The 22,986-nt window shown below is 31.8% G+C and overlaps 1 protein-coding gene across 2 annotated transcripts; it reads left to right on the forward strand.

The window, feature by feature from the left end:
* Positions 1-7,917: 7,917 nt before the first annotated feature.
* On the forward strand, positions 7,918-12,858 carry LOC110039178. 2 transcript variants are annotated; one of them, XM_020744156.1, is made up of 11 exons: positions 7,918-8,580; positions 8,677-8,806; positions 9,957-10,069; positions 10,164-10,357; positions 10,687-10,965; positions 11,067-11,125; positions 11,213-11,249; positions 11,345-11,416; positions 11,488-11,638; positions 11,958-12,098; positions 12,190-12,858. In XM_020744156.1, exons 2-11 carry the CDS (start codon positions 8,680-8,682, stop codon positions 12,619-12,621), a joined length of 1,605 nt encoding a protein of 534 aa, XP_020599815.1. In that variant the 5' UTR covers positions 7,918-8,580; positions 8,677-8,679; the 3' UTR covers positions 12,622-12,858. The 2 variants fall into 2 exon arrangements, with proteins under 2 accessions (XP_020599815.1, XP_020599816.1); XM_020744157.1 differs by having other exon boundaries at positions 7,920-8,580; positions 8,741-8,806.
* The last annotated feature ends 10,128 nt before the right edge of the window (positions 12,859-22,986 follow it).

Below are 22,986 nucleotides of genomic sequence, written 5' to 3' on the forward strand. Positions count from 1 at the left end.
GCATGTTAAACAATGATGACACTCTGCATGAAAACCAAAACTACTAGGATAGCCACTAAACTGAAACCAAAACTAAAATCAACCAAGATAAAATTCACCGCCACAACATTCAAAATATAAGACAACTGAATATTTAATCATAAACATTACAAACAATAGTTGCAACAAAATTAAGACGTCTCTATCGGATGATCGAGAATCCCTCGAAGGAGGCAACCTATGGTTACTAACAAGACTTCCCACAGTCTAATTGAAAGTATGAAATTCATTAAGTTGAGTTTAGTAAATTCATTTGGACTAAGTGAATCTGATAGAAAATAATGGTGCCGGAACGAGGGAACCATAGGATCCTAACTGGTGTCCCTCTAATCAACTTTAACATGCCCCATAACATTTAAGGAACTTTAACTCTCGGGCCATCTGATTTGACATCACGATCTAACACATTAGAAAACTTAGACTCATCACAATGAGGAGCTTAGAGCTAGTAATGTGGGCAGCACGACCATCTTCAATAGCAAAACATGTCTTCCCCAGCTAACCCAATTTCCTTCACTAGAATTAAACAACCAAGACATATGACTTCGAGGTAGTTTGCTTATGCAACATAAATCCTCACCTCATCTTTAAGCCTTTATACATATCTATTGTACAATCTAAGCCCTAACTCGTCTTAAGATTCTGAGGTTGTCGTTTGTCATGACCTAAATCCTCACATCTTCCAGGCTATTTTTGTGATTGTTTCACACGAATGTAAGCCCTAACAAATAAAATTGGCAGGATGAAACACTTAAATATTTCTCCTCAAAACTGAAGTCGAACCATAGGATAGCTTGGGAAGTCACCGAGGCTCTCCCCCGTATCTGTGACATCCCCTAGTTCATCCTCTTTTGGACTTTACAACAAAATTTTCCAAATTTAAACCATTCCCCTTTCACACCTCTTTGTCTGATTTTGCTGAAAAGTCATATCCTTTTGACCTCTTGAATATAATATTTACTGATTTTTATCAAGATTTTTCTTAGGTAACTTTGGTTATCTAAGATGTAGTTATCTAAGATGTGGTTATCTAAGATGTAATTAATTATAGAGGCTTGCCCTTATAGGAAGCTTGTCCGAACCCAGCTTGATATAAGCCCTATTTAATTCTTTGCATTAAATAAGGGAACTTGTCAGCAAATAAAAAGGGTTTTGCGGACCAAATGTATGTCATATATTTCTTATTTTATTTGATTGAGCCTCATCCTCAAGTCTTGTGTTTATCCTTCGGGATAGATACAAGATTTGAGGTATAAAGCTCTTTCATTTAAACTATAGCTCTTTCATTTAAACTATTTAAACTATGAAAAATATTGGGTCAGTTTGATTTCATATTTTTCTAAACTATATAGACATATTTAAATTAAATGTCCTTCTGAAGCGAGTGACGGGGTTTCTATTCCATCAGCCGACAACTTCTAACAGGCAACTTCTCCAACCAAAAATAGTGTTGACAAACCAGTAACATAGAGAATAGTACAACCATCAGCATAGTCAGTAGTATGGTTAGCGACTATTGCAATAGAGACCCTACCAAATGAATGGGGAGCAGAGCCCTTTTATGGCTGATCAGTTGAACATAGTGTATTCATTCAACGATGAGGCAGTAGAGAAGATGTTTCTAAGTAGGATCAAGAAGCCTGAGCTCAGATTACACGAGCTGAAGAAGCCAGAAAAAGTCAATAAGAAGGATCACCCTACATATTGCCCATATCATAGACTGTTTAGGCATAACATTAAGGTTTTCCTTAGTTTTAAGGAGTGGCTCAAGAGGAACCTACGAATTGGAAGCTAACAATGTTGAAGAATATTTGAGAGAACCTGAAAAAGGGTTTGTCAATGTGATTTTGGCTAATCCAATCATTCCAATTGATCCGTAAGCAATAATGAGGGATGGAGTATATTTTAGACCAGATCCTTGAAGAAGATATTAGACCAGATTCAGCTTTTTTCAGTGTAAACCTTTGTTAAGATCCTGAAGCCCACTAAGCCAACTCTTTCAATCACACTAGAGAAGCTGCAGCAATAGGAGAAAAGGAAGATCGTCGAAGAAACACTGACCGATGATGCCAAGAGTAGACTAGGAGCTGCTTATCCTTGATTGGTTATTTCAAATTTCAGGGAGAAATGCCTCAAACCGCTGACTCTGTATGACTGTCTTTATGTTCCTTTGGGATCATATATTGTGAAGAGTTATGATTTTGGCTACGTTTTGACAGACTCTAGTGATAACATAACTAACAACCAATCTAATTTAAATTTCAATTCATTTAACAACCCTTAAATCATACAAAATCCCAATGCACTCGTCAATATGGCTAAGGCAAACACTAACGACACAGACTAAGATAGCTCAGAAAGTGAGGAACCCATTTTTGAATTTTAGCAAACACCGATTGTAATTGACTTAGAGTTCTAATATTCAAAAATAAATCTAGAAAACCAACTATGGTCCTAGACGAGACATCACTGGGCCAACCCAAAGATTGGTAGAAGCGACAGAAGTAAATTTAAGAAGTGGCAAAGTGTTTCCTCTGAGAATGGCCCCAAAAGATAAGGGGAAGCAAGTAATTATTCAAGAAGAGCAATCCCATTGATAGAAAAAAAAACATCCATATGAAAGGAGCTAGAGGAATGAATAATAAAATATATTACAACGTACTAGCTCATCTTAAAAAATTGCCGCCAAACTAAACTTCTACGACACTCTAATCATATAAAAGGAGACGAGAGATGCAAAGTTGTTTCTTTTCTATTTTTTGTGTTATTACCTAATATGATTGTTGGAAATGTTAGGTGCTTAACAATGTGCCTTGTATTGACAATAACAAAAAAAAAACATTTTTATGATTATAAGCTTCATCTTATTTGTCGTCTTGAAACCAAGTTATCTTCTTCTTCTATTTCTAATGTGTTTGCTATTGATCATTTTAAGTTATTTTCTAATGAAATGATTGTGCATAATATAAAAGGTGTTGTTCATGGTCGTATATCAGTTTAATGAAATTTTGTTATTCTTTCTTTTTAAGTTATCAATACTAAGGCACAATATATTCATGGTTGGATTTTGTTCTTCTTCAGTTAATTTTTTATTCCTTTTATCAATACTAATAATAATTCATCTACTTGAATATACTATTTCTATTTCTGCTAATATTAGTGATCTTTAGTTGCTAATAAGTGACTTTAATTTTATTTAAAAAATTGATGAAAAATTATAAAATCTTTTTCTTATTTTTTTTAGAGTAATGGATTTGTATACCTTTGATTATTCTCTTATTTTTTTTCTATTGATGGTTCTTACAAACCGAGTTGTAGAGATATGTATAAGAATTTTTGTTGAATTTCTTTGATGTCTTTAATTTTGCTCAGAGTATTAATTTTAATTGTGATCCACTTTTTGTCATTTGTAACAATAAAATTAATTTTAAAAGTTTAGAATGGAATAGTTTTAATTTTATTTTGAACTCTATTATTTATATGAAGAATTAATAAGTGGAAATTATGAATAATATAGATATTAATCCTCTTTATAAAGATCTCCTTGTTCAAATTTCTTGTAATCTAAAATATTTAAATAACTCCCATTTCTGGTGCATATGGATGAAACAAAAAAAACTAGGTACTCTTGGCATTAGAAAGGTGAGAAAAAATATTAAATTTCCTTACCCAAAGGTTAAATTTAAGAATAAAAACAATTTTATTAAAGAGTGTTTTGTTGATAATAGATATATTCATCATATTAATGACATTGCCAATGAGGCCATTTCATTTTTTAATGATGTTCTTAAAATTCAAGTTAAATATATTTTTTCTTTTATTAATTATTTTCTTCTAAATACCTTTATTTCTATATGTAACTATAATACTTTATGAAAGAATTCTTTGATTAAGATTTTAATAATAACATTTATCATATTGGGAGAAATAAATCCCCTTACCCTGATACCTTTTCTAAAAATTTTTAAACCTATTTAGGATATTATTGGTGATTATTTTTGTATGGTTATCAAATAATTTTTTAGAGTATCTAAACTCCCTCGCATAGTTAAGAATTCTGACAACACTCATATTCCTAATAATTTTGGTTCAATAACTTTTAATGATTTTAGACTTATATCTTTTTGTAATACTATTTACAAAATTATTGCTAAACTTGTTGGTGATAGGCTAAAATTCTTCTTACAAATAATATTCACCAGTTTCAACTGCTTTCATTAACCGATGTGATATTACTAATAATAATATCTTGGCAAACTAGATGCTTTTTTATTTAAATTCTTGTAATTCTTTGAAATGTTTTTGGTCTAAAATTGATCAAAAAGGATTTTTGATAAATTTAATAGATCATTTCTTTATTATAGAGTAGAGAAAAACATTTCTTGGTGTTTATTAAGTGGATTAAAGCTTGTATTATTATAGTTAATTTCTCTGTTATAGTAAACTATGATATAAAGGTTATTTTCTTATTGTAGTGGTTTACGATAGAGATGCCCTCTTTCTATATACCTCTTTATTATAGTTATGGATTTTCTTTTTTCTCTTTTGGATTCTAAAAATATTATGCATATGGATCAAAATATTGACAATATTTTATACCTTACTTATGCTATTGATTTACTCATTTTTGGTAAGGCTAATGTAAATACTATAAATAATTTGAATATACTTGACCTTTTTAGTCATGCTTAAAATTTGACAATTATTTTTTCTATATCGCTATTTATTTTTCTTAGTCTATTAAGCCTTTATACAAAATTGCTTATGTGAGATTATTGGTTTTGATCTTGAACCTCTTCTATAAAATTATCTTGGTGTTTCTATTGATTATTTTCAATTAAATTTTGTTAATTGTCAGTATCTTATGGATAAGCTCATTCTAGCTTAGTAAAACAACTATTTTGTGTTGTTGATATGATTGGTTTCAATCTTCTGTCTTACCTAACATTGTTAGGAAAGAAATTTCATCTATGTTTAATAATTTTCTTTTTTCATAATAATAGTGAGAGGAAGATTAATACAATTGTTTGGAATATTATTAATCTTCCTAAACCTCATGATTGTCATGAAATTCCTTCTTTAGGAAATCTTAACACTGGGTGTAAATTTAAAATTATTTGGAGGCATTATATTTCCTTTTCATATGTTTTTTAATTGGTTCATTGCTCATTATGGCTTTATCTACATAATTCTACATCTCATATTTTCTCATTTTAGAAAGACCTGAAGAAGGTAGCTGATAACTTTAGAAGAAGTTTATATTTTAAAGTTAACTGTAGGGATATTATCATTTTTTATCCTTGGTTAAATTGTTTTATTCTTGTTAAAAAATGTGGTTGTTCAATTTTTTAATTGCTTTTATTATCCTAAAAGTGTTTTTGCTTAAAGATGTTATCATGGATGGTCAATGGCTTTTACGCAATAATAGTGATATTCCGATTGAATGCCTTAATTTATAGTATTCCTATTATTGATGGTAGTTTGAAATATATTAAGAAGGGCATTGATCACTATACCAATAAACTTGTCTATTACATCATACATGATAATTTACTTATAAGAGATTTGAATAGGCTCATTTGATATAAATGATATTTTATTAAACTGGCTTTACACTCTTGGAGAATTGTTCATGGTGGGTTAAAAAATTATGATATTCTCATTAATAGAAGCATAATTTTTAATAACAGATGTGTTCTTTTCTCTTGTGGCATTGACTCCCACAATCATCTTTTTTTTGTTTTTTGCTCATTTTTTATTAGAAACTCTGGTCCTTATGGGTTTTTTTTTTCTTGCTCCAAGTAAATTTTTTAAGTTTTTTATTTCACTGATAATGTTACTTGCAAAAATCATAAGTTTTTATTATCTTTTAACTGCTCAAAGCATTGCTTATCAGATTTTATAAGAAAGGAGCTATACATTTTTTATTAATAATTCTAATGTGATTGATGTGATTATTAAGAGTAGTCATTGGATTATCAAGCATAGGAGCAATAGGAAGAAGTTTGAACATATTATTTTACTAATTAAATTGTTGTTTTCTATAAGATTTAGCTAGATTTTAGTTTTTTCTTTGATATTATTGTTGTTACTTTGATTTTAGCCAATCTTGCTAAGATGCTTTGTGAGTTGAGTGATGTTTGGAGGTTTGTTGTTCCCAATATTTTGTTTTGGTGCTTAGTCATTTTTAGCGGTAATATTGCATGTCTTACCTCATTGAGTTACATGTGGTTAAATATGATTTCTAACACTGAATGGATTGCTTTTGTTAGAATTCAAACATATTAAAAGTTGATTGAGGTTTATTTTTGTGTTGATATGAAGGTTTTAGGATATTGTATTTTTATCCCTTTTATAGAGGTGTTGGTGATTTCTGATCTTGTTGGTTGTATATTTGATCATTTTAATAATCCTTTACTTCTTCTTCTACTGTGATATTGTGAATATCTTCTTTAAAGGATTGTAGATATCCCCTTAAAATTCATTATTTGTTGTTGGTACCGAACATTTTCTAAAATTAGCATCCTATTTTTCATATTTGTATTGTAGTTCATAATGCTATTGCTAGTGAATTTAGTTCTTCTTTGGTTTCTGATAGATCTTTGGGTATTTTTATAGATAAGTTCATTTATTGCACTTTAGTTTGGTTGATTTTGTGCTCAGATATTTTTCAGCATTTATTGAAATTCAACTAATTCATTATTTATATCTAGGTTATTTTAATTTTGATAAAATTCCATTTTATGGATTGAGTTTCAATACGGACTCAACCATTTAATCCTGAATGGTGCCATTTTCAATTTCTACTTTTCATTTTTATGAATATTTCTTATACTTGGTTTTCTTTCAATATTTGGTTATCAAACTATGAGGATTTCTAACCGTACATCAAGTCTCAACCATTCGTTTGTATATACTATGATATTCATATTGTGTACACTTTTCTTCGATAGAGGCTTAAAGGATTTGTTAGTTTGATTATTCTAAGCTCTTTATTTATTTTTTTCTCCTTTTATTCAATGCTTTGTTAATGTAAGTATTATTTCCGGTAGTATTGGAAACTATTGTTTTCTTTCTTTGCAGATTCTATTTTTTATACTGTGGAGATGTATTTGGCTATTGTTGGAAGGATTACTACAGTTTTTGTCAGTCTTTTCAAAAACTATTGATGCATTCTCTGGTTGGATAATTGAAGATCTTCATTTTTATTGATATAGTTATTATAAATGATTTTAGAGACGAAAGTTGACACTTTTACTTTTCTGCTCGAGATGGTTATAGAGATTTTAGGTCATATTTTCTTCTGTTTGTCTTCTTTATGCCTGAGTTGACTGTTCTTTTTGTAGTATGTGATGCTTTATATGATTTGTTTGTATTATTTATTTTAATTTTGTGTTGAGTTGTAATTTCTTTTCAATCACCTAGGCTTTTTTTCTTATACATTTTCTTAATAAAGTTGTGCTCATTTTCTTAAATTTTTTTTTTATGCATAAAAATATGTTTTTTCACTTTTAAAAGTTAAAGTAACTTCACTTTTAAGCTGCATGAAATATTTGGGTGGTATAAATACAAAATATAAAATTTAAATGTTTAGATATGTAAATACATTAGAACTGAATGATTTTCCTCTAAATTCCTTCAAAAATAAACTAATGACATGCATATTCAAAAACATTTTAATTGTCATTAGTTATAATTTCAAAAAGAAAGCTCTGACAAAAGATGAGTCAAATCAACGCATCTGACTTTATTTTTTGTTTGAACCCAATTTCTCACCTAATTTTTTCATATAGCATCAAAATTATCTCCATTCAATATACCTTTTTCATGCGATAAGTATGTCTAACTTAAAATATAGTTGTGATAAGAGTTGTCTGCATGTAAACTTTTTTTCTGGGTCATCGAACAAACAAACCCAATCAATGAATTGCAGTCAGCGTAATCAACGGCCACTGGAGCGCGAATTCGCGGCAGGAAGAAAACTTCCTCGCGAAATTTTTACCTTTTTTCAGTAGTGCCAATGTTTGATTAGGTTTAGAAAGTGTTAATATTTATAAAAATCATTTGAAAAATTTATGTTTTTTTTTAATCGACTGGAAACTTTTAGCTTCTTTACAACAGAAAGTGTTCACACTGAAAACTCGTCAGGGAGGGGTCGGAGGCGATGATAAAAAGCCATTGGCATGATCTCCATTTTCTCTATCCCTATTTGCTTCATTCTGCTCTATAGTATTTTTCCTTTGCAGCTTTTCATCTTTGGTGGTTGGATTTTGTTCTTCTTCTTCGTAGGATTTGATCCATTTCCTCCTCCATAAGAAACCTAAATCTTGCTTTTTGATGAGTTTTCGTACTCTTAGAGTAACCTCAAAGTTTGCATCTTTGGCTTCTTTCTCTTGCCTTTCTCTATAAATCACAGCGTTTTATACTGGAAGAGGGGTAAAAATAACCCTAAGGATGGGGATCACAAATAGCTTTGTTTTTGGGGGGAGAAGTTAAGTTGAACTTTTTCTCTCCTATACCAATTGGGTCCAAAAACTAGAGGTAATTTTATCGATATGAATATAAGTTTTGTTGTTTGGTTGTTTGTTTTTGGATTTGGATTTCGCAGTAAAGTTATGGAATTGACTGTTTCTACAGATTATGGTAATTAGAAAATGGAAAGGAGAAGCAGTTTTTTCATTGCTGCTGTGCGTTCTTGCAGTGGTGTTTCTGAGAGGAGTGGTGGCTCGCAGAGTTGGAGAGAGAGAAATTTTGTTACATGATGAAGGTCTGAGATTTGCACGTCTTTTGTTTTATTTTTTTTAATTTTATTTTTCTTAAGGTTTTATTGTTTTAGTTTTAAGAAGTTCATTTAATATGTGGATGATGTGAAGGTGTCATGATTGGCTTTGGGCTATTTCAAGATAAAAATGGTTACTATAAAATAAGAAGAAGAGTGATGGATGAAAACTAAAGCAATTGGGGTATCTGTAGGCTCTTTGATTGCAGGTGTTGAGCAGGATTTTAGCAAGATTTAGGTGCCAAATTGTAAAAATAAAAAATTTAAATCCTAGGAAATGTTAAATCTTAAATCCCATATTTACTAAATCTGGAGATTTGACAGATTTAACTAAAATCCATTGAGCCTGCTACCATGATGAACTGCTCTTCTCCTTCACATTTTGGTCAATTTCATATCTTCCTCCACTGAGCTTGCCTGTGGCTGCTTCTTCTTCTAATCAATACTTCTTTTAATTATTTACTTGAATTAAAATTTTGTATAACTAGTTAATCCTCTTTTCTCTCAAGTCCTAAATTATGAATATGACTGTTAAACGGTTTACTAGTATTTTGTCAGATTTAACATCTATTATATTGAATACTTCTTAGGATTTAACACAAAGAGGCAGTATGAGGCTTTTAATAGGATTTCACTGGATTTATTAAATCCAGCCGAATGGCAGGTTGTGGGAGTTCAGTGGATTTACAGATTCATGGATTTACTAAATCCAATTTTTCCTTCGATTTGGCTTAAATATCAGATTCTGTAAATCAGCGGGTTTAATGAATTTATGTTAGTGAATTTATGGATTTAACGATTGCCTAAATCCGATTAACGTTAAGTCCTACTTGCAGCCAAACAACCCCAAAGGATTTGCAAATCATGGATTTACACGATTTACTAAATCCTACTTGTACCCCAACAAGCCTATAAACTAAAAATAATAACTTTTGGATCCTCATATTTTATATTAAAACTTGCTTAGGGAAATGATATGTGAAGTTCTTTTCAAAAGTTGGCTAAAAAAATTTTGAGTGAATTCTAGTTTAGAATATGAAATTATCTTTTTTATTGCTTAACATTTCCTTTCAATTCTGATCTTGCAAAACAACAATAAAAAAAAGCTATTGTTATTTTTATTTTTTTTTCATTGAAGGCGACAGCTTTCCAGATTCTGCTTTAGCCCATATGACAGAAAGGATTGACCCTTTGGATCATTTGAAGAAATACAGAGGAGGCTTTAATATCACAAACAAGCATTATTGGAGTGTAAGAACAATTTTTCAAATTTCTGCCGCTCTTATTCTGAAAAGAAGTCTTGGAATATTTGAAACTGATATTTTATATGTTTTTCATATTCCAGTCAACTATATTTACTGGAAAATTTGGGTATATTATTGCAGTGGCATGGCTCATCAGTGGCCTTATTTACGCATCAATTGTGATAATTTCAATCTTCTATTTTAAGGGTAGAAGTGAGAAAAAGAGAGCCAATTTTTTTAAGAGACGAAACAATTGGTCTCTTCCATTTGCAGCTTTCCTTACGTTATTAGCTATGTAAGAAGCATACTTGTCTCATATCATCAATACTAAAAGAAGCACTGGCTAAAATGACTCCCTGGTGAGGTTGTTTTAGTTTCAGTCTACAAATGTATCAAATTGATCCTTAGACTTTTTTAATAGTGGCTGAAATAATATTTTATTGAATTGTTTTGGGATATTTCAGCCCATATTAAAAAAAAATTGGAACTATATTGCATTTTAATGGACTCTTGGATTAAAATGATCCCCTGCAAAATGGCTGAGGATCAATTTGGCACTCTGTTTTATTAAAAGAAGATCGAAGCTCTCAGAATCTGATAAAAATTCTAATAATTGCTCAACAGAATTGCATCAGGAGTGGCACTTAGAGGCAGTACTGGATTTCATTCAAGGGCCATTTTGATTGAAAACAACTTGGTACAGTCCTTAAATAATGCATCAGGAACAATAAGTAGAGTTTCAGAATCAGTTGAAGTGTTGCAGAATAACACACAACTTAGCCAAAATGTTGAAGACACGAGCAGTCTGGAGCGGACTTCGAAGAAGCTTAATGATGAGGCCAGCAGCATACAGATGAAGGCTGAGAGAATCATGCACCAAGTTACAATAGGGCTTAATATACTGTAAGAACCTTAATAAGAACAAGAAGAAATGAATATTATTAGATAAAATTGTTTGAACCATTTTTGTTCATATGCAGTAAATGAGATAAACTTTGTTGCAGGAACGCAGTGACTATTATTACCGTTACTTTAAACATATTTATCATCATTTTGTTGCTGGGTAAGTTAAACAATGGTTTCAGAATTCTTACAAAAGTTGGGATTTACAAGAAACAAACTAACTTTTTCATCATTTTATTATCTGCAGCATCGATCCCTTTCAATTTTTGCCAAATTTTTTGTGTGTAAGAAGATTGTTCTAATTTTCACTCTGATCTACAATGAAGACTAATTATTTACAATTGAATTTTCTGAGCAACCAAATATAACTTCATGGCAGGCTTATTATACTTTGCTGGCTACTTATATTCCTTCTTTGGGCATACTTTGGACTATATTATTTCTTTGGAAGGTAAGTCATATTATGCTTTGCAATAAACATATATTTTAATCTTATACCAACCATTTATATACTATTTTCAGTTTTGCTGGTGACACATGCATGGCTTTAGATGAATACCGGCAGAATCCAGAAAAGAGCACATTGAGCACAATACTTCCTTGCAACAACTATGGTTCTGCTGAGACAATCTTCCGTGATGTCGGAGAGCGAATTTATGATTTGATTCAACAGGTACTGAGTTCCTAGTTATATGGATTAAAACATGAATTAATGCAAATTTAATTTCTGATTGAACTGTGTGTGCGATATATATTTTTTTAAAAGAGTAAAGAATGTCAAAATCCTCAAACTATTTTTAATATGGGCCGAAATACTTTCACAGAAGACTTTCATCTTCAATTTAAAGGATATGTGGACTAATTGCACACTATTATAAAATTTGAGACTAAAATGACCCTATGTAAGCAGTCGGGGAACTATTGTTCAGTAGAAGCTTTGTTGTCCCTTTAGTAGGAACATGACGATTGATTAAAATTTGGAAAAATTGCAGGTGAACTCAAACATAACATCTCTGAGTCTATCGCTTTCAAAGCTGGAATATATATGCAATCCTTTCTCTGGGCCACCTGAGTACTACTACCATCCCGAAAATTGTTCTTCTAAAGCTATAAGAATAGGCGACATACCCAAGGTTAGTTTTCTTTCATATATATTATCTTGTTTTTTCAGCATAATCAGAAATGAACTAAACATGGCTTTCATTTTCATAACAATTCATGAAGATCATAGAAAAATTTGCATGCTTGGGGAGCAGCGATGGAGCCTGCAAGCCTGGGGAGTTCATACCTGCAAGCGTTTATGGAAAAGTTCAACTTTATACAGATTCCATGCAGGATATTCTCGATTCTTATCCAGAAATGGAGAGTCTGGTGGATTGCCAATTAGTCAAGGATGCATTCTCTGTAATCTTCTTTAATCACTGCAACCCACTGAAGAAATATGTGCACATGTGTTGGGCTTCACTGGCAACTCTCTCAACTATTTCAGTTCTTTTTGTTCTTCTCTATGCATCAAAAGTTCATCAAAAGAGCGAACCTTGTGCATCTAATAGATCAGCAAAGCCTGATTCTGTGGTTTCAAAGCCATCAAAATTTGGTGCAGAAATTGTTCCTAAACAGCAGAAACTTGGAGCAGTAGTAGGAAGAAAGGTTTGAGAGGCAACTCATAATTTATCTTTGTTTTGTTATAACAAAATTAATGAGTCGGCTTCTCGAGGGATGGAGATGGATCCAAAGGATCTCGTCCGCCCTTGCCTTCAAGTATTTTTCTCCTTTTATTTCATTAACCATGTGGTTGGAGAATCTAACCACAATTTCTGGTGACTCCTAAAATGTGATAGTTTAATTTGGTTGTAAATATATAAACATTCATATATAATGAGGAAGGGGTAGAATATTTTCTTCTTCTTTTTTTTTTTAACTAGGTTGGTCGAGTTAGAATGTTAATGAATGTTTTGCTATTTTCCTTAATTTTATATATTCCTCATTTAGTTTTGATTTCCAAAATTTCCTAGCAATTTTATAAAGTGCTAGAACTACGTCTTCTAATTGTAGTTTTCTGATGTAAATTGGTGTTCTAATAAACATTTCCTTTCCTAAATTATGGTTAGCAAATTAAGCTTTCAATTTTGTCCAACAAGTAGACAAATTCAAGTATGATGAGACACAAATGAGTGTGAAACATAGTCCCATATTGGGGGTGAAAAAAACAGGAGTTTGAGTTTTTAATGTGTCTGGTATAGCCATTCGCTTAAGCTTTTAGGTTTCTTTGCCGTTCATACATCGACACAATAAGCTCAAATCAGGCATTTGGTGGTCCTCTTTACTGAAAATGTTGCTGACTTCTGTACTTGTCTAAATTTGATTAGTCTATTCGAGATTATGGGTTCCATGTTTACATCTGTGATGGTAATTATGGATTAAATAGTCAATAATTGCGTCAAAATTCCCTTCAGGTCACAAAATGTTTAGAAAAATTGCCAAATCGGAATTGGCATGTCGATTTTTCATGCTTATCTCTCATATGTTGCAGGTAGACCATAGTATACGCCCATTTGATTGGGATGTATTGTAGGTCTACTTATGTCCAACATACCATAGCTCTAGACCAGGCAGGGCCAGTTCATGGTTGATTTCTCCTATTAATGTGACCAATTATGGGCTTCAATTTAAGTACATGATGGTGAGCAATAATGGAATGGGATGGTTTGATGTTCTGACCTTGTTATGGAGTGAATGAGATGAATACTTTAGAAATATAGGGAGTGAATAGGATTGATAATGAAGTATCTAATTGAAGATGGGAGTTTTCGGGTCAATTTTGAGCCAAACTGTGGTCGGGCTGGCAGGCTGAGTTTGAGTTTATTTCGAGTTAGTGAGTTAGTTTCAAGTAAATTTGGTTTGACGGCTTAACCCAAATCGGGCTCAAAAAAAATAAATGAGATAAGAATCTTTGTAAGAACTCGACCAAAATGATAAGGGGCAACCCAAACAGGAATCTTTTAAATTGAGTTGGATTGGAATTGTCAAGTTGGTTGAATTTTTAACAGCCGCAGGGATTTCTCTTGGGGCTGTTATGAAGTGGTGAATACTTACAGAGAACATGTAACAGTGATTTGGCTTACCAGTGGGGGACCGATGTTTTGTGCATGATGCCAGAGTTGTACGAGAGTGTAGGAGTGAGGTGGTAATGAGGGGATGGGATTAAAATATGGGTGGGGACCTCAAAACTGAGCGCTTCTAGTATTATTTTTGATGAGATGTGAGCAAAATGGAGATCTTTTCTTGAATTTAATGGATGATGATGAAAAAGGTTGATGAAGGATTGCAGGAGGAGATGGAATTGTGATAAGAAAATTAAGGAAAATTAAAAAAACTTGCACTTCATCAAAGAGACAAGTTGTATGAAAGCCACCATGCCTCACAGCTCAAAACCATGCCACCAATCAAGGTTTTCACCAAGGAAAACACTTATTTTAATTTTCATTCAATAATAGATGCTATTAGAGAAGTTTTTCACTCATTTAAATTAATACAATATAAAAGATAGAAGGCAAAATTCAAATAAAAAGGAAGGTGATTGGCTACGGTCGCAGGAGTGTTGAGGTTTTGCAAAAGTGCTCTTTCATTTAAACCCGTCTATGAATTGAATTTGTTACCATGGATGGGGCAACCTTCTTGGATTGTTGTGCCTTGGCGTCCTTATGCATGAATTGCATTATTAACCTCATGCCTTCCTATATAGCCTTTAATGCACTAACGGAGGTCACTTTTCATTATTGAAGTGCACTTATTACAGCCATAAAAATTCAAATTTACAGCTACAGTAATTTTCACACGAGAATTATTAGAAAAACTTCAACTAACACAGAGAGAATAAAAAAAAAAAATTGTGGATCTTTTCTTTGTATGACTTCTCTCACATTATAACCAAGCCAATACCTCTCATTGCACTCATATGAATCCGAAATTGTTTGTGGGACTGTTATCTTTTCTACTTTGTGAAACCCAGTGGAATCAATGTGATACCTTGTCCGAAAATTGTATGATTCAATTCTCATTCATCATTATTGAGTCTAAGATCATGGAGTCTCAAATTTACACTTCAATGAAGTCAAGAATAATGGCTCTAATCATATATGCTTTTCTTCGAATGCATAGAGACCCACATAATTTTATTTGGCTTGAACATTTGCAGGAATTTTCTTTTCTCATTCATTTTCACCTTAATGCCATCAACCAATAATTCAAGGGTGCATGCATTAATATGTGCCTTTTTTTTTTTGTTTATACCTTCACACTTCAGAGAATACATACAAATATTGTTTTTCATGGTACAATGCATTTGAACATGAAGCTTCACAGAATATCTAGTGTACCTATTTGTTCACGTTATAGATTTGTCTAGCATGCCCTTTATTACTTCTTTATGAGGGTGAGGTAGAGGCTGTAGAAATTTTCATCAAACTTGACATCTTAATAAACTATAACAAACCATAAATATTGCATGGATGCACCATTGGTAAAGGAATGAAAAGAAATGAACATAGACTTGAATGGACAAACTAGTCAGCATAGTCAAAGTAACTAAAATGGGCATGAGCTTGAATGATGTGAATGTGTGACTGTTATCATTATTAAGAACATTTTAGGGTTAGTATAACTAGTTAGTCTTATAGGAGTCTTCTTCACCTTTGTTTTACTTTGATCGGACAAAATTGGGATGTAAATATTGTAGGATCAATCCTTATGAAACCAATTACTAGCATTTTTCTAGAATGAAATCAGTTAAAATGAATCAATGATAATAATAATAATAAATATACAATTAGATCAAAGAAATAAAGCAAGTCAATTAAAATCTTGAAATCTGCTTAATTTTTAATAAAAAGTTTGGTAGATCTTGTGCAAAAATTATTAAATTATAAAGTTCACTCAAATTACATTGATTCTTAAATCAAAATTTGAATGGCATCATTTCGACCTTTGATTTTGGCCTTATCCTATAAAACAGTTAGTTCTTTAGATCAACTCAAATCTTTTGTCTCACACGACAAGTGGTTTGACCTAAGTCTCCAACATAAGGCATTCATGAAATTATTTAATAAAATGTCAAAAATATTTTAACTTTGGGATTCATTCTCAATGAGTTGGCAAAGAGCACACAATTGAGTTTGACCTCAAATCAAGCTTGATCAATTATCTATATGTCAAATCAGGATACTATTATTAAATTCCATGGATTTCCTTAAAGTCAAAGGTTATGATCCCAATTCATCAATCAAATAAATTAATAAGTGAGAAGAACTAAAATATAAATATATCATATTTGCAGGTCGCTTTGCGTAAAGTTTTCTAATTTCTATGCAAATAATAGTACTAATATATTGATGAATAAGACATCTAATTATATATTAATAGTTTTATTAATAAATTAATATCTATTATTTAGACATATCAAAAAAATCCCCCATATAATTTGATGCAAAACTCTCATCTCTCTGTTTTGGTTTTGAATCTATTATCCCCTTAGACACATATTTTGCAACATCAACAGTGAAGCCAACTATCTCAATGCTTGCATAACAAATCTTAACTTGGACTTTCAACAAACTTGAATTATTAAAAATCATCTTGGTACCAAATGAGTTTGGAAATAGATCATTTAATAGAATTTAAAATAAAAAATGTCAATAAGTTTTTCATATGACAAATATCGTGAGAATAATTTCTATTGTATTGATATTTGATCACAACGCCTACAAACTTTAAAATAAATGAGGGCAAACTGCTCTTTGATCCTGAAATTGCGATGATATTAAGTTTCTATCTAGATGAACTAACCTATTCTCACTTAAATATATGTATTTCAACTAGTTTCTTTCGATGAAGAGGCTTGGAGGATGGGTTAACAAGCAATATCGAGTAACCCATGAGGGGATCATTTGTCAAGAGGAGAAAATTTCATGGGCTTGCTTAAAAAAAATACTTGTTTATTCTTTAGTCTCACGATTAAATAATATGTCATTCCACTAATCAATGAATGACAATGCTATTTTTCAAGATCTCTAGTTATTGGAGTGACCCTCTTTTCCTTACATATGGTATGTTTCTTAGGTTACTTATGCTTTGTAAATGTAACCATTATTGACATTAAAAAAATTGAGAGAAGTGTTGCTCACTAGAGCTAGAAACCAAGGTTTAGTCTTTCTTTATTAATGAATATGGTAGGGAAGAGCTGATGACAACAAAGTTACTCACATATGCCAAAAATTAAGGCCTAGCCTATTTCTATCAATGATAAATATAGTGAATGCCAAAATTTAACAATGCTAGCCACTTTAACTAACGACCAATATCTAGCTTGTATTTATTGTTAATGAAGGTAGCAAAAGGATTAACAACAACCAGGTTAAACACACAAAATATTAACGTCTTCTTTACCTCTATTAACAATGATAGGAAAAAAACTAATGATAACTAAGTGAACTACTAATGCCAAAATCTAAAACTTATATCACCTCTGCAAAAAGACTAAACAAGAGCGAGTTAATCACAACTAAGCCTATCAATTGCACGAAAAATCAAGCTTTGTCTATCTTTATCAATAATTAAGAGAGACGAGTTGAAGATAACATGCAATAATTGCTATAAAAATAAGGCTTAGTTATTTTTTCTAACCAAGATAATGGAGGATGATAACCAAGAAAGTTATTGATATTAGTAGTTAAGGCTTATCTTTAAAGACCTTCGAACTAAGACAAAAATCTCTCTCTCCCATATGTCGGTCACCTTTTTGGTAAAATGTATTTTTTAATTTAATATAAATATATAATATTTGTTTTTTTGGAAAATAATATTTTAATTTTGAAAATATGAGACCAAACCGATCCCATATATGTCATAGTTTAAGTAAACGATCACAACACCGCAAGCGATGCATTGATCATGAGGAATAGGCACATTACTTGTTAATGAGGCTCGATCAAATAAACTAAAGAAATTATAACATTTGTTTTAATCTGCGAACCATTGATGTTGATTGACAAATTTCCCCTATCTAATATGAAAGATTATGTAGGGTTTATATTAAGCTGGGTTCTAAAGTTTCCTATAAGGGCATACCCCTATAGTTAATTACATCTTAGACAATCAAAATTGCCTAAGAAAATTTTTAATTTAGATCAGAATGTATTGTCTTCAAGAATTTCAAAATTTTGGACTTTCATGGTTAGACAAAGAAGTATCAAATGAGAAAAGATCAAGTTTGGGACATTTATTATGGAATCGAAAGGGAGAAGAGTAGAGAATGTCACAGATCCTGTGGAGAACCTCGGTGACTTATTAAGCTATCCTATGGTTTGGCTTCAATTTAGAGGAAATATTATTAAATATTTCGTCCTACCAATTTTATTAATTATGACTTATATTTACATGACATGGTCATACAAACAACTTGGAAGATGAGAGGATTTATGTTGCAATGAACGACAACCTCATAACCTAAAGCGAGTTAGGGCTTAAATTGCACAACATAGCGGTGCAATTGCTTAAAAATGAGTTGAGGATTTATATCGTACTAGATGGGCTACCTCGAAGCCCTATGACTTTTTTTTTAATTATAAGGAAAGATTTATTGTTGTAGATCTGTTTGTTGTCTCGAAGTTGTTCTTCTATTCATCCTTGCAATGTTGCCCACAGAATTAGCTCTAAGCTCCTCCAAAGTGAGAGCTCTAAGTTCAAAGTTTAAAGTTTTACAGTTTAAGTGACAAGTTTTGTTGTTATTCAAGTATTATTGGGGGAGGGGGGTTAAATTTGATTAGAGTGACACCGGTTAGGATCTCACGGTTTCTTTATTCCGGTACAACTATTTTATCTTGAATTTACTTAGTCTAAACGAGTCGTTAAGCTCATTTAAACTTGAGAGATCTCGTTAGCAACCGTAGGTTACCTCATCCGAAGGACTCCCATAAATCAAAAAGGACGTATTATGTTATTATTTGTTTTGAAAATGTAAACTTTATTTTGAAATATGTTTTGTATTTTTCAGTTTTAGTTTAATTTTGCAGGTAAAATAAATAAATGCATGTAAAAAAAATGCTAGAAGGTAAATAAGCAAAATTTCAATAGATAAAATGTAAATGCGTATTTGAGCCTCTGCTACCGCTGTATGGTTAGCATCATAAAGTGTAATATACTTACGAGGAATTTAAATAAATTACAGGAAAGTAAATAAGAGGATCCGTATGAAAAAGTTGGAAAATGAGTCCTAGGAAAACACAAGTAAGTACAACACCCGTAGTCACATATGAAAGATTAAACTAAGTGTAAGACATTGGTAAAGATGGGCTCAGAGGTGGATTGTGTGCTTCCTAACCTTGAGTAAGAGCTACCAACCCGATAATCTCTGGAGGGCAGTTCTAACCTTGATCCAAGAAATTAACCACAGACCTTTATAAATTTTTAATTTTTTTTATATTAATTTTTATGTATATAGAATTTACTTTATCATGCAAATGAAATTTCATTTTTGTAAATAATTTGCAAAGTAATGTAGTCCACAGATTAATTATTTCGAACGAGCTAGGGCTACATGCAATCTAAGAGTGTCGGGGGGCAATCATCTCTCCAAAAGTCATCCAATAGTATCATCGGTCCGTCCCTATCTCCTTATTGTAGGTCCTTGAGGTAGGAGATACTATTCTAAATCTCACGTCATATCCCTCATTTTAACACACATTAGCATTATTGTCATTGCCCTAGCCCCCTAGACCTCAGACTTACACAAGCCCGATGATCCATATGTGGTAAAAAAAATATCCCTAGTTTCTCACAAGGATTTAATTATCTTAGGGAAGACTCAAATTCTTGAGCATTGGGTTAATTAATGTAGGATAAGTAGTGTAGGGTATTTCTATTAATTTAGGTGAATTATCGGGTCTCGAGACATAAATTGGTGGGTCCCTAAAAGTTTTAATCGATGATTTTCTTAAACAAAGAATAATGAATCCAGTTATTAAAAATATCAAAAAGATCGCAAAAGTGTTCGGGGCATGACCCTAAACAACTTTTAAAACCTCTTGAATCGTTTCAAGTTCATTTGGACTTATTATATTGTTCAATTAATCATCCGAAGTTAAATTTAAATTTAATGGATTAAACCAACATGTGCTCAATGAACCTTAATATTTTTATTATCCATGCGTGAGATACTCAGACATTCACTTGATGTTTTATTTAAGAGTTCTGTAAGTGGATGTCCATAAGGTCAAACTCGAGTCATTGAAGATCTTAGACTCACAATTAAAGTTGGACTTGTATTATTTTATTGATATTCATAATTAATTATGTTTCTCTTTTCTAAACCTTATTAAAGAAATTTAAATATCAAGTCTAGCTCACTACTAAACCCTTAAGTCCAATCTTGAGGGTAAATTTGTAATAATCAAAATATTATATTAAGTGAATTTAGTTCTTATTGAAAGATCATGCTTACCATCTAATCACCAATTAAGGGGCTTCAAATGAGCAAATAATTATCTTCCTAACTCAAGCCCATTACCTTAAGCTCATCTAATTAAGTTAACCTCCAAGTCACAATAATTTATAAAAATTACATTTTTGCCCTTATTGTAGAAAAGTAACAAATTTGTTTCTACCTCTTAAACCTTTATGTTTCAAACATCCAAAAGATTTTATTATGATTAATATTACTCATTTTCCTTTTAAGCTAACCTAAAGTTTAATTAGGGCACCAAAATCCAAATTTACCATTTTGCCCCTAGGGCTTCCCCCTCATAACTCATTAAATTGAACTCAAATGACTTTGAAATTTTTATGGCACCCCACTCATGGGTCTGTCGGCACTATTTTGGTTAAGGAGTTGCTCGTAGGAAGTTGTCGGTCACCATAATCAAAATCCCGTCGCCCGCTCCGGAAGGACGTTTAAGTTTAGAAAATTATGAAATCAAACTAACCTCATATTTTTATAGTTTAAATGAAAGAGCACTATACCTCAAATCTTGTATCTATCCCAAAGGATAAACACAAGACTTAAGGATGAGGCTCGATCAAATAAACTAAGGAATATATGACATCATTTTGGTATGTGAAACTATTTTTTGCCGACAATTTTCCTTATTTAATATGAAGAATTAAATAAGGTTTATATTAAGCTGGGTTTACATCTTAAATGACCGAAGTCATCTAAGAAAACTCTTGATAAAAATCAAGAAATATTATCTTCAAGGAATTCAAAGGAAAGGACTTTTCAACGAAATCAGACAAAAAGATGTGAAAGGGAAATTGTTCAAATTTGGAACATTTTAATTGTAGAATCCAAAGGAGGAAGAACTGGGGGATGACATAGATCCGGAGGAGAACCTCGGTGCCTTCTCAGTCTATCCTATTGTTTGGCTTCAATTTAGATGAAAAACTATTTGAGTGTTTCATCCTGCAAATTTTATTAATTTAGGGCTTACATTTGTGTGATGCAATCACACAAATAGCCTGGAAGATGTGAGGATTTACGTCGCAAGGAACGACAACCTCAGAATCCTAAAACGAGTTAGGGCATAGATTGTACAGCAGGGCTATACAAATGCCTAAAGATGAGGTGAGGATTTATGTTGCATAAGCAAACAACCTCGAAATCCTATGGCTTGGTTGTTCAATTCTAAGGAAGTTGGTTTAGCTGGTGAAGTCATGTTTTGCTGTTGAAGGTGGTCGTGTTGCCCACCATGCTAGATCCAAGCTCCTTGATGTGACGAGTTTAAGTTTTCTAGGATGTCAAGTTATGATGTCAAATCAGGTGGCCCTACAGTTTAAGTTTTTTAAATTTTATGGGGCATACCTCGTTAGCAACCGTAGGTTACCTCCTCTGAGGGGTTCCCGATCATTCGATAGAGACGTCTTAATTTAGTTGTAGTCATTGTTTTGTGCGATGTTTGTGATTAAATTTTGAATTTTTTTTTATACTTTGAATGTTGTGGGGGTGAATTTTATCTTGGTTGATTTTGGTTTTAGTTTTGGCTTTGGTTTTGTGGCTATCCTGATAGTTTTAGTTTTCATGAAGGGTGGCATCGTTGTTTAGCATGCAAGTTTTGTAAGTATAAAAAGTACAAGAAAGACAACACTGTAAACTATAATAAGCATACCTGGCGAGTCTTCTCTTTACACCACCTGAAACTTAAAATGCATGTGAGGGCAGTTCATGTAGAGGCAGAAAAGTAAGGTTTTGATAGTTTTCCTAACCCTATGTCATATCTTGGTGGGTTCTTAGGAGTTTAATTAAGGATGATTTTGTTAAGCAAAAGATATTAAGTTTAGTAGACCTCTGAGGTATCCAACAAGTTAGGAGAAAGAAGCAGGTTCATGCTTCCCTCTCACTACCTGGTGGAAGGCCTCGTGCTTATTTAAACTTATTATGTTGCTTAATAATTCACCCTATGAACACCCTAATGCTCAATGAACATTGATGTCCTAATTATCCCTAAGAGTAGGGTAATTATCATTTGTAATTTAATTTTGAAGATTATGTGAATGAAGACCCGTAAAGGGGGGCAAGCTAATGTTGTTGGAACACCTAGCCAAAATTTAGTCCTAATTGGGCTTGTGGTGTTTTAATGGTCTTAAATTTTAGTTATGTTTTCTTTTCTAATCCTCATTTAATTAGTCTTGATTTAACTTAGATCCACTACTAAGCCCTTAAAATCTATGTGAGTGTCTTATTTAATTTTGAAAATGTTAAGTTTTAGGTGATCATGATTCATTATTTGAATTTCATTTGAACATCAAATAGGGGTATTAAATTGATTAATTATTGACATCAAAAGTCATACCCCTAAATCCTAGGTTTATTTAATTTTAATAAACTTCCAAATTTTAATAATTTAGAAATTTATTAATTTATCCTTTTAATTATGAAAGTGAGGTTGGTTTTTACAAATTAATCCTTTATAATGTCAATCATCTAAACAAGCTGATTAAGATCAGAGGTTGCCCATTTCCCTCATTGAATTA

This window comes from Phalaenopsis equestris, unplaced genomic scaffold (genome assembly GCF_001263595.1).
Source record: "Phalaenopsis equestris unplaced genomic scaffold, ASM126359v1 Scaffold235610, whole genome shotgun sequence".
In the NCBI taxonomy this organism is placed as follows: domain Eukaryota; kingdom Viridiplantae; phylum Streptophyta; class Magnoliopsida; order Asparagales; family Orchidaceae; genus Phalaenopsis; species Phalaenopsis equestris.

Excerpts from the sequence above, each read along its gene's own strand:
- LOC110039178 (XM_020744156.1), top strand. The coding sequence starts at position 8,680 with ATGGTAATTAGAAAATGGAAAGGAGAAGCAGTTTTTTCATTGCTGCTG. Across the intron at positions 10,070-10,163 it reads CAAACAAGCATTATTGGAGT|TCAACTATATTTACTGGAAA; the intron begins GTAAGAACAATT and ends TTCATATTCCAG. Across the intron at positions 11,250-11,344 it reads TTTTGCCAAATTTTTTGTGT|GCTTATTATACTTTGCTGGC; the intron begins GTAAGAAGATTG and ends ACTTCATGGCAG.